A 14,487-nucleotide genomic window follows, 5' to 3' on the forward strand; every position below is an offset into this window, starting at 1 on the left:
GCTTTGGATTAAGTTTCGTTTTTTGTTTGTTTGTTTGTTCATTTTTGTTTGTTTTTAACACTGCTGGTAACTCAGTCATCCACTTTCCTCTTTCCCTTTTTCTTCCTCAAAAGTATTTGGCAAGAGCCTTGAAACTGATGTCAAAGACGATACAAGTGGAAATCTGAGAAAGATTCTGGTGTCCCTGCTACAGGTGAGAATAAACAGAAGAATGGGTCTTTAAGATCTTCTGTGACATGGGCCCCTGGGGCTCCAGACAGACATCATCCACTTCTCACTGAGAGACCTCGGTCCACTCTCCCCATTTCGCTGCTCCCACTTGGGCATACTGACAGCCGAGAACATGAGTGTGTAGATTTCAACCACAGAAGGAAGACTGGATAATCCCCTTACATTTCCCTGCTCCAAACATCACAGCTCAATGCATCATGGCCCGTTATCCACCAATGCCCATGGGCCAAGGGTCCAGATATCTGTTAGCTGAGCCCTTCACGGAGGGTTTCACCACGGTGAAATCAACCGGGCAGCCTGGCAGCCACCCAAGGCTCTGGAAGAATTCGTTTCCTTGGGGCCCTCTGCCCGATGTGACTGTTCTCTGCTGGCTGTCACCCAGAGGCCATTGTGAGTTCCGGGGACTTTCTCCTGCTCCCTACAGCTTACAGCCTGGCTGCCCGCTTTCTCCAAAGCCAGCAGCAAGAGTTCCTCCGGGGCCTCCACCTCTGACCTTTAAGAACTCTCATCTGATTGGGCCAAGGGTCACCCAGGATAATTTCCCTTTGGATTCATTTGCCTAATTAGAGACGTGGATTACATCAGCCAAACACTGCCCTGCTATCTGACATGATGTCATCATGAGATACCATCTCATCTGCTTTACTGCTCCATCCACACCCAAGGAAAGGGGTCAGGTCACTGGGGTCATTTTAACACTCTCCCACCCACCCAGGGCTTTCTTTTTTTTTTTTTTTTTTTTTTTGGTTTTTCGAGACAGGGTTTCTCTGTGTAGCTTTGCGCCTTTCCTGGAACTCGCTTTGGAGACCAGGCTGGCCTCGAACTCACAGAGATCCGCCTGCCTCTAACCCAGGGCTTTCTTTAGATGCCGTAGTCTCCCACAACCAACTTTCAGAGTTCTTTGGCATTGGCCACTGAATGCGGTATTTGGGGAGGCAGAATGCTTGCTTCCTAGTGGATATGAAGTTATATTAGCTCTCACTGAAGACTGTAGATTTGGTGAGTTACCATTGTCAGGTATGAGGGGGGGGGGAGGGAGAGAGACAGAGAGACAGAGAGACACAGAGACACAGAGACACAGAGAGACACACAGAGAGAGAAATCACAGAAATTAGACTGTTTTCAGTCTTTCCCAAAAGATGGCAGCAAAGAGCAGTCCTTGCTACTCTGCCAGACTGAGCTGAGCTCCAGCGATCCCCCCCCCCACCTTTCCCCTGAAGTCACCCCTGTATCACACGGCTCATCGGCTTTTCTGTGGTCAAGCAGGTACTTAAGTTAATGGCAATACATCCATCTTTGTAGGCCAGTCGAGATGAAGACGATACCGTGGACAAAGATCTGGCTGGTCAGGATGCCAAAGACTTGTATGATGTAAGTGTTTGCATGCACCTGGCTCCACACATTGTTTTGGTTTTTCACTTATTGCCATTGTTTTAACAGGCATTTCTTAATGAGAGTTACTTTAGAATAAAATATGTCCTTTGATAAGTGAATATATGCTACAATCTGCCTAGATCATATTATAAAGACTTGTTCCTGTTCTTATACTCCAGAGTTCACCACCTGTGATCCATTTTGGGACACAGGATGGAATAGATAACAATACAGGCAGATATGTATTGTTATATACATATATACTGCGGGCTGGAAGCTTTAAGTACTCATCTACCACTTGACTTCTATCGCCTGCATGTTTTGTACATATCTGTATGTGAGGCCTGCTCACAGTCTTATGAGGGCATCTCTTGGTTCTTGCCTTCTTAAAGAAAAGAATCCGGCTGAAAGGCATAGATAGTGTATGCAGAAGTTTATTCATAAAGCAAGTACCCCAAAGAGAGATTGGAATGGGATTCCCCCCCAAAGAATACCCCAAGTGGGGTCTGCTTCGCAGGTTTTAAGGGTGTTTTGTTGAGTATTTATGAGATGGGTGGCACACGCGTGGGATGAGATAGTGACTTTTCTCTCTCATGTCATGATGGACCAGATCTCTGTTTTAGGGTATTTCTTCTCATGAACCTCTAGAAAAGCCCACAAGGTAGAGAGTGAAAACCACAATGTAAGTGATGTTGTAATAACGTCAGGGGCTTTGGAGGACACAGGCCTTTAGTTGGCATGCGTGTGTAGCAGTAGCAAAAGCGGTTTCTGATATGTTGAGAACAACCTAACTACGGATTCAAGGGTGTTTAACCACCGAGTGGCATTCTGACAGTCAGGAGACATAGCCATTGTATGTGACATGACAGTGGTAGCCTTCTCCATTACGTTATATGTGAGTGCTTGCCTGCCCAGTGTCAGCAGCAATTTCTGTCCAGTCTTCTCACGTGGTTTCTTTTCACACTGTTGGCACTTGGCCCTTCAGGCAGGGGAAGGCCGCTGGGGTACGGACGAGCTTGCCTTCAATGAGGTCCTGGCCAAGAGGAGCTACAAGCAGTTGCGTGCTACCTTTCAAGCATATCAGATTGTAAGTAGTAAAGCCCTGAGGCTCAAGGGCTCCTTCTGGCATGGTCCTGAGCTATTTCTAAAGGAAACCAAGCTCTGGGATTTAGGACTGAGCGTTGGGGATGGGGTCGTTTACATCAGTGGTTCTCAGTGGTAGGAGAAGGAAGGCCCAGGGTACTGCTAAACACACAGAGAACAGCTCAACTGTGCAGAACTGACCAGCCCCGATTGTGGAGCTCTGGTTGGGATACTCCAGGTTACAGAAGAGCTAGGGCAGCAGAGAAATGTCATGTTTAGGAGCAAAGCTCTAGACTCAGAGGGTCCAGGTGCGAATCCTGGATCTACCAATAGCCAACGACTAACCTCCCCCTCCTCTTTTGTGAGACAGAGACCACGGGCATCATCATCCCCACAGAGTCATCTCAAGTGTGGGATCAGATGCAGGCTCAGGACCATATCTGGCATGAGGCAAGCATACAAGTGTTTGCTTTCATTTTTATGATTACAATTTACCGTCGGCCTCACAGGACTGATGTGCTATACCTCAGAAAAAGGATCCCGAGAAAAACATGCATAAATTATGTTTTTAATCTCATGGTCGCCATGAGCCAACAAAATGAGCTGGCTGTTCCAAGGTACTTAGTGATTAAGTCCTTTCCTGAGAGAAAATCTTTAATTGGCAAAAAGACTACAGGGAGTTTCAGATTTCTTTTGTCTTCTGTTTTGTTTCTGGGGGAATGCTTTCACCTCTTCAAAAACATTTCTGTGCTCTGCACCTGATTTCAATTTCACAACAGTATCAGAACTATCGCATGGGCTGAATGGTTATTTGATGGTAGCCCACAACGGCTGGACAAGGCCAGTCTGCCGAGCAAGGAGCCATCTGTAACTTATCAGGACCACACAGCAAGTCGGTAGCAGAAAGCGGACGAGGACTCCAGGACTCCCCAGCTGAGCTCTACCTTGGCCGGCAGGAGCTGGCGGCTCCTCACTCAAAATAGCCTCGCGTGTGTGCGGCCCCAGATGAAAAGACAAAGCTTTGGGATTGTAGCCTTACTGTATGTCAGCATTAAGGGCCTCCTGCTTTCAAATCGTGCCCAGTGTCATGATCAAAGGCAGCTGACCCCATCCTCCCCATTCTCCATGCCTGAAGCCCGTGGTCACTGAGCTGGAGGACTTATATGTGATCTATGTCCTCTTTCCACGTCACAAGGGCCACAGATGGAGTTTCTGAGGATGGCTGACATTGGAGATCACTAGAATCTCTCTCTGTCATTCTGTCTCTGTCTCTGTCTCTCTGTCTCTGTGTCTCTCTGTGTCTCTGTCTCTCTCTGTCTCTCTATCTCTCTGTCTGTCTCTCTCTGTCTCTCTCTGTCTCTCTCTCTCTTTCTCTCTCTCTCTCTCTCTCCATGAACTAGTAACTACCTCAATAAACTACTAAAAACAAGCGACTAGGATCTAGGCCATTACCACAAAGTTCATCCCCAAACAGCGACAAACAGTTATCCCTTAAGAACCCACTGAAATGAAAATTCTCAGTCCTCCCTTTGGTCCTGCTGAACCACATTTCCTTGGGTCTGGATCTTGAATCTGACACATGCTGAGGTTTGAGAAGTCGGCTCCAGGCTTATCGGGGCTCTGTGCCTTGGTTTCCCCGGTTGTAAAATAGAGTTAATACTACCTACAGGAGTTTGATTATATTAGGTAGGATTAGGATTCCTAAGGGTTGAATGAATGAACAAGAGAACTTAGTGCCTGGCATGTGGTCGATGTTCAATAAACACCAGCAATTGTTAGTTGCTTCCCTTTGTAACCAACAGTGACAACGGACAGATTAGGGAACCATCTGATTTCATGATCATTTATAGGAAAGTCGCTCTAGATCCGCTCCCAAAGCGTTGCTAGACTGTTGATGAGCTTTGCTGTTATTTTTCTTTAAGAGCTTACCCTGCTGTTAGAAACCAGGCCCTGTAAGGTTTTGATAAGTCACTGGCCAAAAGCACACAGATACTAGCGTGTGACCACTGGAGCGTTACTCAGTGCGCGGTCCTGGAGTAGAGGTGGATTTAATCTTCGGCACTACAGCTCAGGTGTTTACCCTTTGCCACCTCCTCTAAGCCCAAGTCTTAACTTCTGACTCCCTCCACGATTCCAGGTCCAGCAACAGAGCCTCTAAAACTGCCACACTGTGCAAAATGATCACGGTCCTGGTTTTATTAAGCGCAAAAGACTTACACAGTTAGAGAGCCACAGTGAGTTCTGCAAGCAGGGATCAGTAAGAACAGTACGTGCACATGCCCACGGCACAGCCTTGCGGCCTCTATGTTACATACCTCACTAGTCAGCGTCGTCACATACGTATCCCTAAGTCCACGCAAGAGGCTTTGGCCCTTTCACTGCGGGCACACTGTCAATTTGGGGGAACACATTTGAAAAGAAGAACATGTGTCCTCCACTCTTCCTGTAAGCTCCATACAGGCACTATCGCCCATTTATCTACCTGAGACTGCTTTGGTGTTAAGATTGGAAAACCTAGGTTCATCCAAAGTGCACCTTACGAACCAGGTATTTCAAGAACTGGTATGAAAAGGTTGCAAAGTAGGGTCCCAATAGCATGGAGCAGCCTACTGTCTTAAGACTGTGTTCATGGAGTCCCCACAGATCCCTAGCTGGGGAGCAGCAAATAAGGGGTGAGGCAGGAAGAAAGGCATTGTGTGAGTATCGCCCCCTAGAGGTCAGAGCATAGCATTGATGCCTAGAACTCAGGTAAGAAACCCACCTCCGCCTCTTTAGAACTGCACTCCGGACACTTTTGTCCGCTCTGGAGGCTGAGAGTCTACAGAAAACTGAAAGCCACCATTCTGGCTCCGTCCTCACAATAGAAACAAAAAGTGGCTTAATGTGGGTTTTTTTGCTTTTTAAACCCAGACCTGTGTGAACAAAACATCCTCATGAAATACAATCTCGGTCTTCACAATAAGAGCCCAGTTTCCGGGAAAGCGATAGCCCTCCCTCCAAAGCACTGACTCCCACATCAAACCCTAGATGGGTGGTTAGCAGCTCGGGGAGGGGAGCTCGAAAGCTCCGGTCCCCTTCTGATCTGGTGTCCTCTGCGGCACAAAAGACCTCTAGAGATGTGAATGGTGGGAAGAGCTTTGCTAAATCTCTCCTCCACCCACCCACACACAACTATTGTCCTTACATCACAAAGAATGTTTGGTTTGCCTTTGTTTTTCCAATAACCCCCCCAAATCTATCAGTGTGTGCTCAAATGTCTCAATTATTTTTTAGGGTCAATTGTGTCCTGTCTTCAAAAGACAATTTCTAAGAAAGAGACAAAAGCCCTCGAACCTAGCAGAGCATATTCCGTTCTCTCTATTTGCCTTCTCTGAGCTTGGCCCTGCAGTGTTTGTGTTAAGGATAGGCACAATTTACTTTAACTTTAGTTTCTGTAAATATTTGGAAAGAAACCTAATGTGTAATACTGTGCCAAGCGACGTGAGCCAGTAGTGAATGTATAAGACCATTAGCAATCACCCAGCGGTGAAGGAAAGTGGCATTTTGATGTGGTCAGCCCCTGGCTTCCAGCCCTTGAAGCCCCATTCTGTTATGAACCATTAGATCAAGTTTCATCATGAACTTCACAGTCTCTCTCCTTCCTTTACCCAAACTGTGAGTGACTGAGTCTCCAGTCCCAAGACAGGTAAGAAGAAGACACAGGGCCAGAGTTTCAACCACAGCTTCCCCCAGGAACTTGCCATGGGAAAGGGAGAAAACATAATGCTATAGCATGCAAAGAATTATTGTGGCAGGCTGAGGATATGGCTCAATAGATAAGAGCTCTTGATGAGCGAGCACGAGAATCTGAGTTTGAGTCTTATATCCACTTAAAAAGCCACCAGGAGTGGCCACAAGTACCCGTAACCCCAGAGTTATGGTGGGGGTAGGAGGAGAGACAGAGGGATCGCCTGGGCTTGCTGCCTGCCAACCTAACTCTACATCGTTCAGTAAGAGACTCTGTCTCAAAGGAATAAGGTGGAGAGATACATAATAAGGTGGAGATAGGGCATCAGTCTTCCTCCACTGGCCTCTGCACACACTGTCTGTGAATGGGTGTGCTCCCCTGTCTCTCTCTCTCATAAATGCACACAGGCACACACATACACAAAAAATATTCTTGTAGTATGCATCCATTATCCCTCGACTCTCTAATTTTACAGATGAGAAAATGGAAGCTGAAGAAGTGGCATTGGCTGGGGTCAACTCGGTCAACTCCTCAGCAGTGAGAGCCCCCGCCCTTGAATGGGGTGGGGCAACCATCCTGCCTTGCAATGCAAGAGGCAAGATAGGCACCCTTAGGGCACAGCACTAAGTATGGAACAGTGCAGCACTGCTTCTGAAGGAAGCTGAGGGATGCTGAGGCCAGAGCAACCCTGGAGTAATAGCTGGGGTTTGTTTGTCTTTCCAGCTCATTGGCAAAGCCATGGAAGAAGCCATCGAAGAAGAGACATCGGGAGACTTGAAGAAGGCTTATTTAACTATAGGTAAAGTAAAATTAGGGGGGTGCTGCCCCAGGGTGGGTTCCCTGGAACCATGCTGAGAGATAGCAGTCTCCTTACAGGAGTCATTTCGGAAGCAGCACATCTAAGCAGCACGGGGCAAGGCAGAAGGTGGATGGGATGGAGTTTTGTTCTCCAGGGAGCTTTGAAGGTGGGGTGTCCAAAGTGAGGCAAGGAGCCAAGTCTCCGCACTCTGTTAATGGCTGTACACCAACCAGTCATTGGACACGGTCTGTACCCGCAGGACCACTGGCAATACTGAGCAGTCAGCTCTCTTGCTTGGAAGGTGACTTCTGAGAAGGGACCCAGCTGTTAGCAGTCAGCAAGCACCCCTGGCACTGAGTGCCTGATCCTAAAGAGAGCATCTAAGTGGTCCATCACAGCAACTCCTGTGGTTTTACTGAGAGTGTGGGTCTCGGAGAGCACCTGTGAAAGCCCAGGACTGTTTTCTAAGCTCAGGTGGCAGTGTGGTGACAGTTTATATGACACACACTGAAAAGTACCCACAGATAGGACCTATGGACAAGTTTCTGCACATGCCCGATGGCCAAAGGGTTTCCTTTTCCCACTGGATTCCCTTCAGTGTTCTCAAAGAATGAGGTCTGTTTAGAAACAGAGGGGGGGGGGCTAGATCTTAGCCATGCCAAGCCAACCCCAGGACCTTCTCTTCAGGTGTTGCCCAAAGGCAGGAAATAGCAGAGAGATGGGCATGGGGCCATGTCTGGCATGCTCCGTTTTCCTTTCTGCAAGTCCTGAAATGAAGACACTGCCCATTGTCCACATTGCTGTGGTAGAGAGTCCAGGGAACCATCCCAAATGGCACAGGAATGGAGAGACATGTCCCCCCAGAAGAAGAACTAAACTAGTAGCCCTGGAACCCAAAAAAAATGTGCTCCTATTGCCAAACCCCTTTGTGGAGTTGGGAGCATTTTTTTTTTTTTTTGGTACGTGTTTTATTTTAAACAATGTCAACCATTGACTTTTCCCCACTATGCTCATTTTACATTCAGATTAGCAAACATTAATCTGATGTACAGAACTCCAAATGTTACCCACACTACTCATGCCCCACACTGAACACACATGGGCCCTGTGTGAACAGCCGTCCTTTGGGCTTCATGAAGGATCTCCCAAATGGATAGCATGCTAGTCATCAGTTAGTGATGACTAGTTCCAAGGGTCCAGACCTTTCCTGAACTTGTGGCACGAGAACCAGAAAGACCCCAGAGTACAGTCAGAAGACACCAGTGCCACCATTCCGAGACAGCACTTTCCTGAGTTGTTCTCAGTGTGGGATCAGAGGCATGAAAGACCCAGTTCTTGCTTGTGAGGAGCTGAATGTCCACAAAGGACACCCACAAATAGATATATTAAGTAACAGTGAAGAAAGACAGAAAACAGACAATAAGGATGGTGAAGAGGAAGGAAAAAGGCAGGCCCTGGAGTTGGGCACTGTGAACCACAGGAGCTGATAGACTTGTGGTTCCAAAAGTAAACGTGATTAGATAAGACCGTGCACATCCACCTCACAAAGCATACGGCTTCGTGACTGTGTTTTCTGGATACCCCCAACCCTACCCCACTTACCTTGTAAAGACATCACTTGACCACTCAAATCTAGAGGGGCTGAGATCCCGTGATCACCACCACATACACTTCTTCCATAGGGCCATGAACCACCTGCCTCAAAATCCCCTTTGAGGAAAGTTTCCTGGACCCCACCCCAGGTTTACCACAGAGAAACCAGAAACGGGATGGAGCCTGGAAAGCCACTGTCCCAAGCTCCCCCGTGATGGTTTTGTGCTCAGTTAGGTTTATGAAGCCCTGCTCTTTGAAGGCAAGAGGATCAAAGCATGGAGAGCCACGCCTGTCATGGCTTCCACTCAACATAAACAGTTTGATTACCGATATTCCAATATTCCCTGGCTGTCATGGCCCAACCTTCTGAGGGATTCCTGCTACTCGCTATTAACAGAGAGATGACCTTGGACATCCATTAGTGCTGTGCAGCATAGAAAAACTTTGTGGATGCCAGCAGCTCCAATAGCCTGGGGACCCCCGCGAGTCTCAAGTATGCACTTGTCAGAGTAGCACCCGGCTTCCCACCCACCTCAAACCAGGAATTTGGGAACTGTTCTTAGGATAAAGAGACCAAACACCTGGCCCTCCAGGTTCCCACTGAAACTTAGGTGGCTGCTGTATGGACTGAGGGAAAAAAAAGAAATTAGCTCCCCAACCTAGGTTCTGCTCCTCTCTCTTACCCAGAAACATCAGCCACACAGGTAGCGACCTAGGAAATGAAATCACTGCTCCAGCACAGATCAAGGCTCACATTCCAGGCTTATCCTGAATTTATTAATATCACTAACATTGGAAAATTGCTGTAATTCTAGCACTGTAACTCCTATCTGAGGCAGGAGGATTCTTGAGTTTGAGTTTGAGGCTAGCCTAGGCTATAGAATGAAACCCTGTCTCAAAAATAAATAAATAAATATAAATAAATAAATAAACAAAACAAAAACAAAACCCAAAAACAGAAAACAAATTTTAAAGAATCTAAATATTGGTAAGCTTTCTAGGAAAATGTCAGCAACCTAAGGAGTAAGTGGTTCGTTCTTCTTAAGCCTTTGTAGTGGGGGATGCCTATGAGCCTGGGAGGAGGGGTGAGAAATGCTTCCTTCCTGCTTTAGTTAGGGTTTCTATTGCTGTGATGAAATACCACAACCAAAGCAACTTGGGGAGGAAAGGGTTTATTTGGCTTACACTCCCATAATTACAGTCCATCATCGAAAGATCAGGACAGGAATTCAAGCAGGGCAGGAACCTGGAGGCAGGAGCTGATGCAGAGGCCATTGAGGAGTACTGCTTACTGGCTTGCTTCCCCTGGCTTGCTCAGCCTGCTTTCCCATCCTATGGGACCTCCAGCCCAGGGATAGCACCACTCACAATGGGATGGGCCCTCCCACATCAATTACTAATTAAGAAAATGCCCCCAAAGGCTTGCCTACAACCCGATCTTATGGAGGCGCTTTCTTCATCGAGGTTCCCTCCTCTCAGATGACACCAGCCTGGGTCAAGTTGACATAAAACTAGCCAACACACACTTACCTGCAGTGTGGAGGTTCACCCTATTGCCTGGTTGATGAGCAAACACTGAGCCTCATCAGTTTGCAAACAGAGCAAAGTTGGCAGGCTAGGGCGGACCAGAAAGGAGTGCACAGCAGAAAATAGAGGATCTTTAGTAGTTGGTACAAACATCTTTATCCCACGGACCAGATGAAAGATGCTGGGGACCTGCAGGGGATAATACAGAAGATGTCCAAACAAATGCAGTCAGGAAAACAAAGGGTGCAGAAGTTGCCGAACCCAGAAAGCAGGGCGTGGTCCAGCTGAGTAAACCTTCTAGATAATAAGGTTCTATTGTGGAAGGCTGCTGGCCATGCTGTGTTTCCCACAGAGCCCCGCTTTAGCCCCAGAGGTTCCCCTGCGTAGCATGTGAGTGCGTCCATGAGTGAGACTCCAGACCTCCACAGTATGAGGTGGGGGGGCACTCTCCTTTCCCAGAGCTTGCAGAGAATAGAGGCCATTTTCCTCATTCTGCAGTGGATTTGACTCAGCTCTGGTTGGAAAGCCATGCTACACTGACCCAGGGAACCTTCTAGATCTCATTTCGTAATAGTATAAAGTCAGATCCTTCCAAACCTCTGCCTGTCAAGTCTAGAAGGCCCACGGACAGCCGGGACACTCTGTGCCTGTGCAGGGTCCCTGGGTTGTTGGACAAACCACGAGAACATTTCACATCCTCCTTTCTCTCCCTCCCAGTGAGATGTGCCCAGGACCTCGAGGGCTATTTTGCTGACCTACTGTACAAGGCCATGAAGGGGATGGGGACAGACGAGGAGACGCTAATTCGCATCATTGTGACCAGGGCTGAGGTAAGATACACTGGACTCCAAAAAGGGGACTTCAGTTTCTTTTCCCCAGTTCATGTCATTGGCAAATCACATGGTGATGATAATGATGATGATGATGATTGATGATGGGACTACTTATCAAAAGTGTAAGACAAAGACAGCCCTGCCCTTCCCAGAATATGCAGAACATGTTGGACTCTGCTTCAGTCCTCTCCTTTTTGTTAAAATACAATAATAAGAGTTGCTTCTATTTTTGTCATCTGTGGCTCCAGAGGGCTGGTGGCGCTGTGTAAAGGGGAACTGGTGGAGTTGTTCCAAGGTAGCGCAGCTACGCCCTGCTCTATTTTAGGGAAGACAAGCCAGAGACACGGGAAGGGGTCATCGTTCAGCAAGACGGAGATAATACGCAAGTGATGTCCTCAGTCCTTTTATTTAACAGAGCACACCTTAGAAGTACCGTTTCTCAGAGAAAGACAAGACAAAATAAAACAACAAGAAAAATCAAAAACAAAACAATAGAACAGTTTCTTGGTCTTTTTCTCGATCCTGGCCCTCTCAAAGGGCCATTTTAGACAGACTTATGTCTAATTACCATCTCTCCCCCGCCCCCAAATTTAACAGCACAGATAATGCTGACTGTCTGTTTATGCACCATAAGCATATGAATGCCTTACGCATAAAAAGAACAGGGCTTCTTTTACTCCCTAAGGACCAGTTTGCACCCCATCTCAGAGAAGAATGTGAGTGTCAGAAAGCGAGGGGAAGATGTAGCCAGAAGCTGGAAGCAGCCGCCAGGCTTTGCAGTGAGCGCCTTGGGCTGTCCGACTGACCATGGTCAGACAGGGATGTGAAATAAAGGAGAAGAGGCAGGGGTGTCACTGCCGCGGAAGGAACCTTGGAGAACGAAGGCAGCTAAAGAGCTGAAAACCACAGACATCTTTCAAAAAAAAAAATGTTCAGCGGAGAGGGAGAGGTACCAGCCCAAATTCTGATCCACGTCTTTCGACAAACACTTAACATCTGACGTTGTTTTTAAATATAGCTCCACAGCAAGGCAGTTCTTTCATTTTTATTTCTGTTCCTGGAATTTTGCCTCCCCCTCTTCTTCCTCCGTGCCCTCCCCCCACCCCCTTACTCCTGTGAGCCGCCTCTCTGTTCCTCCTCTGGAGTTTGCACTCTCTCCTCTGCTGTGAGTCTGTCTGTCTGTCTCTCTCTCTCTCTCTCTCTCTCTCTCTCTCTCTCTCTTTCTCTCTCTCTCTCTCTCTCTCTCTCTCTCTGTTTTCAGGGGCCTTGCCTTCTTTATCTCTCCAGCTCTCAGCAACACAGCCCCTAGCTGAAGTTTCAGAGAAGTCTTGAGAGAAGCAGGGTTCTATTGACTCTTGGAGAGACTGGATTCCAGCAGAAGGCTTGTTGGTATTCTGGCTCACTTGCATATAGACCATGGGATGTTCAATCCCATCTCAGAACGGATCCCATGTGAGTGTGGGTAATCTCCACCTGGGGCCAGTCTCTTTGGAATGCTTCAGGCCCAGGCACATATATGTTTAGAGGATCTGCTAATCTTCCATATGCACTAAAACAAAATGCCAGCTGCCCCAATCCTGTACTCCACCCATCCTACCCCTCCCGCAGGACTGGGCATCCAGCCAGGCAGAGGACACCCAAGCAGGGCAGCAAGGTCACTCACAGCATCTGCCCTCCGGCAGTCTCTAACTGGAGATCAGCATCCTCTCCAAACAACCCCTTCCTCCCTGGCCTCGCCTAGCTTTCCTTCTTCTCTCTGTCTCAGCCCAGCCTCTCACTGGAGCAAGAGAAGGGACCCAGACGGTTGTCTCCGGTTCCTAGGTCTGGAGTGTAAGGCAGAGTTCAAACCAAAACCCAAACATGGCAAACCAAACTTTGTTTCTTTGCAGGACTTGTTTTGTCCCGACTGGAGTGTTTTGTTTTGTTTTGTTTTGTTTTGTTTTTTTCCTGGTGTAGCTCCCGTTTTTACAGCTGAAGGAGTCTGAAACAGCACAATCTTTGGAGTATTTTCCTCCTCTCTTCCTTCAGGCCCTGGGTTCTTAAGCTTTCTACAAATTAGACTCAAAATAAGCCCTACAAATGGTGATTGGCTTAAAACATGTTACCTGGAACTATTATCCTTCCTGATGCCCAGGGAAGCCAGAAGGCACAGGATCCCTTGAAACTGGAGTTACAGATAGTTGTGAGCCACCATGTGGGTGCTGGGAATTGAACCTGGGTCCTTTGGAAGAGCAACCAGTGCTCGTAACTGCTGAGCCATCTTTCCCACCTGCAATGCTCAATTTCAAATCTCCATCCGGAAAAATCTTCTTACCCTTCTACCAAATACTGTCAACAAATGGGCCCGACCTCCTACCTGCATGTGTAGAGCTCTGCTACCCAAGAAGGACTCCTTCTCAAAGACCTACGAAAAATTCAAAAGCAAACTATTTTGTAACACATGAGAATATATGCAATTTAAATTTTAGCTTCGATAGATAAAATTTTAACGGAATACACGTATGACACTTTCACTTTCGGAAGCTGAAGTAGGCTTTGCTTTTCTTATCCTCAAGATGTAAATAGTGCCAGCTCAGCCCCTGAGGGCTGTTTAAAGCTACACTAAATGAGCATGCTGGCTTAGGAGAGGGCCTGCCTTTTACGAAAACCACACCATCAGTGTTATCACCCACGCTGTTGTCTTTATTCCTACAGGTAGACCTTCAGGGGATAAAAGCCAAGTTCCAGGAGAAGTATCAGAAGTCTCTCTCGGACATGGTTCGCTCGGACACCTCTGGGGACTTCCAGAAGCTGCTGGTGGCTCTTTTGCACTGAGTCAAGCCAGAGCAACAGGAATTCCGGCAAAGGCCACGTCATCAGGATTCGTCAACGTAACACATCAAATGCACAAATGGGGCTTTTACGTGAAACCCTTCACCTCCTGGTTTGTGTCCTCGGTGGGCACCGTAAGGTGCCCCAAGGCCAAACAGTTGAAGTCAATGGCAGCCTCCTCCAAATGCTTGAGCAGTTCACCTTGAACGCTGGCCTAGCAAAAACCTAAGCTGCCTCTCAATCTTCCTTTAGCACTATAAGTGAGTGCTTTCTAAGCACATATGAAATCAGCAGTTGGTGATAAAAACCATGAACATTCATAATAAAATGTTTAGAAAATTATATGCCTCCCAGATGTATCGAGCCAAAGCAGAGATTAAATGGCTAAAGCGGAGTAAAGACAAGATTAAACGGTTTGTTCATCTCCCTTCTGTGTATTCGGTCAAAGTCTTTCTGTTAATTACAGTCATGGTTTGCACCTCCATCAGCTGCTTTTCCAAACTGGCTTG

At 47.4% G+C, this 14,487-nt stretch overlaps 1 protein-coding gene across 1 annotated transcript in view; it reads left to right on the top strand.

The window, feature by feature from the left end:
- The window catches only part of Anxa13 (annexin A13), a 55,186-nt gene extending 41,083 nt beyond the window's left edge, over positions 1–14,103 (top strand). Inside the window, exons 6-11 of the mRNA XM_059247491.1 lie at positions 114–193; positions 1,534–1,602; positions 2,591–2,692; positions 7,139–7,214; positions 11,052–11,164; positions 13,862–14,103. Of these exons, the coding sequence (XP_059103474.1) occupies positions 114–193; positions 1,534–1,602; positions 2,591–2,692; positions 7,139–7,214; positions 11,052–11,164; positions 13,862–13,981 (560 nt within the window). The 3' untranslated portion in view covers positions 13,982–14,103. The remainder of the gene's footprint in view (positions 1–113; positions 194–1,533; positions 1,603–2,590; positions 2,693–7,138; positions 7,215–11,051; positions 11,165–13,861) is intronic.
- Positions 14,104–14,487: the final 384 nt, after the last annotated feature.

Source organism: Peromyscus eremicus, chromosome 20 (genome assembly GCF_949786415.1).
Source record: "Peromyscus eremicus chromosome 20, PerEre_H2_v1, whole genome shotgun sequence".
Lineage (NCBI taxonomy): Eukaryota > Metazoa > Chordata > Mammalia > Rodentia > Cricetidae > Peromyscus > Peromyscus eremicus.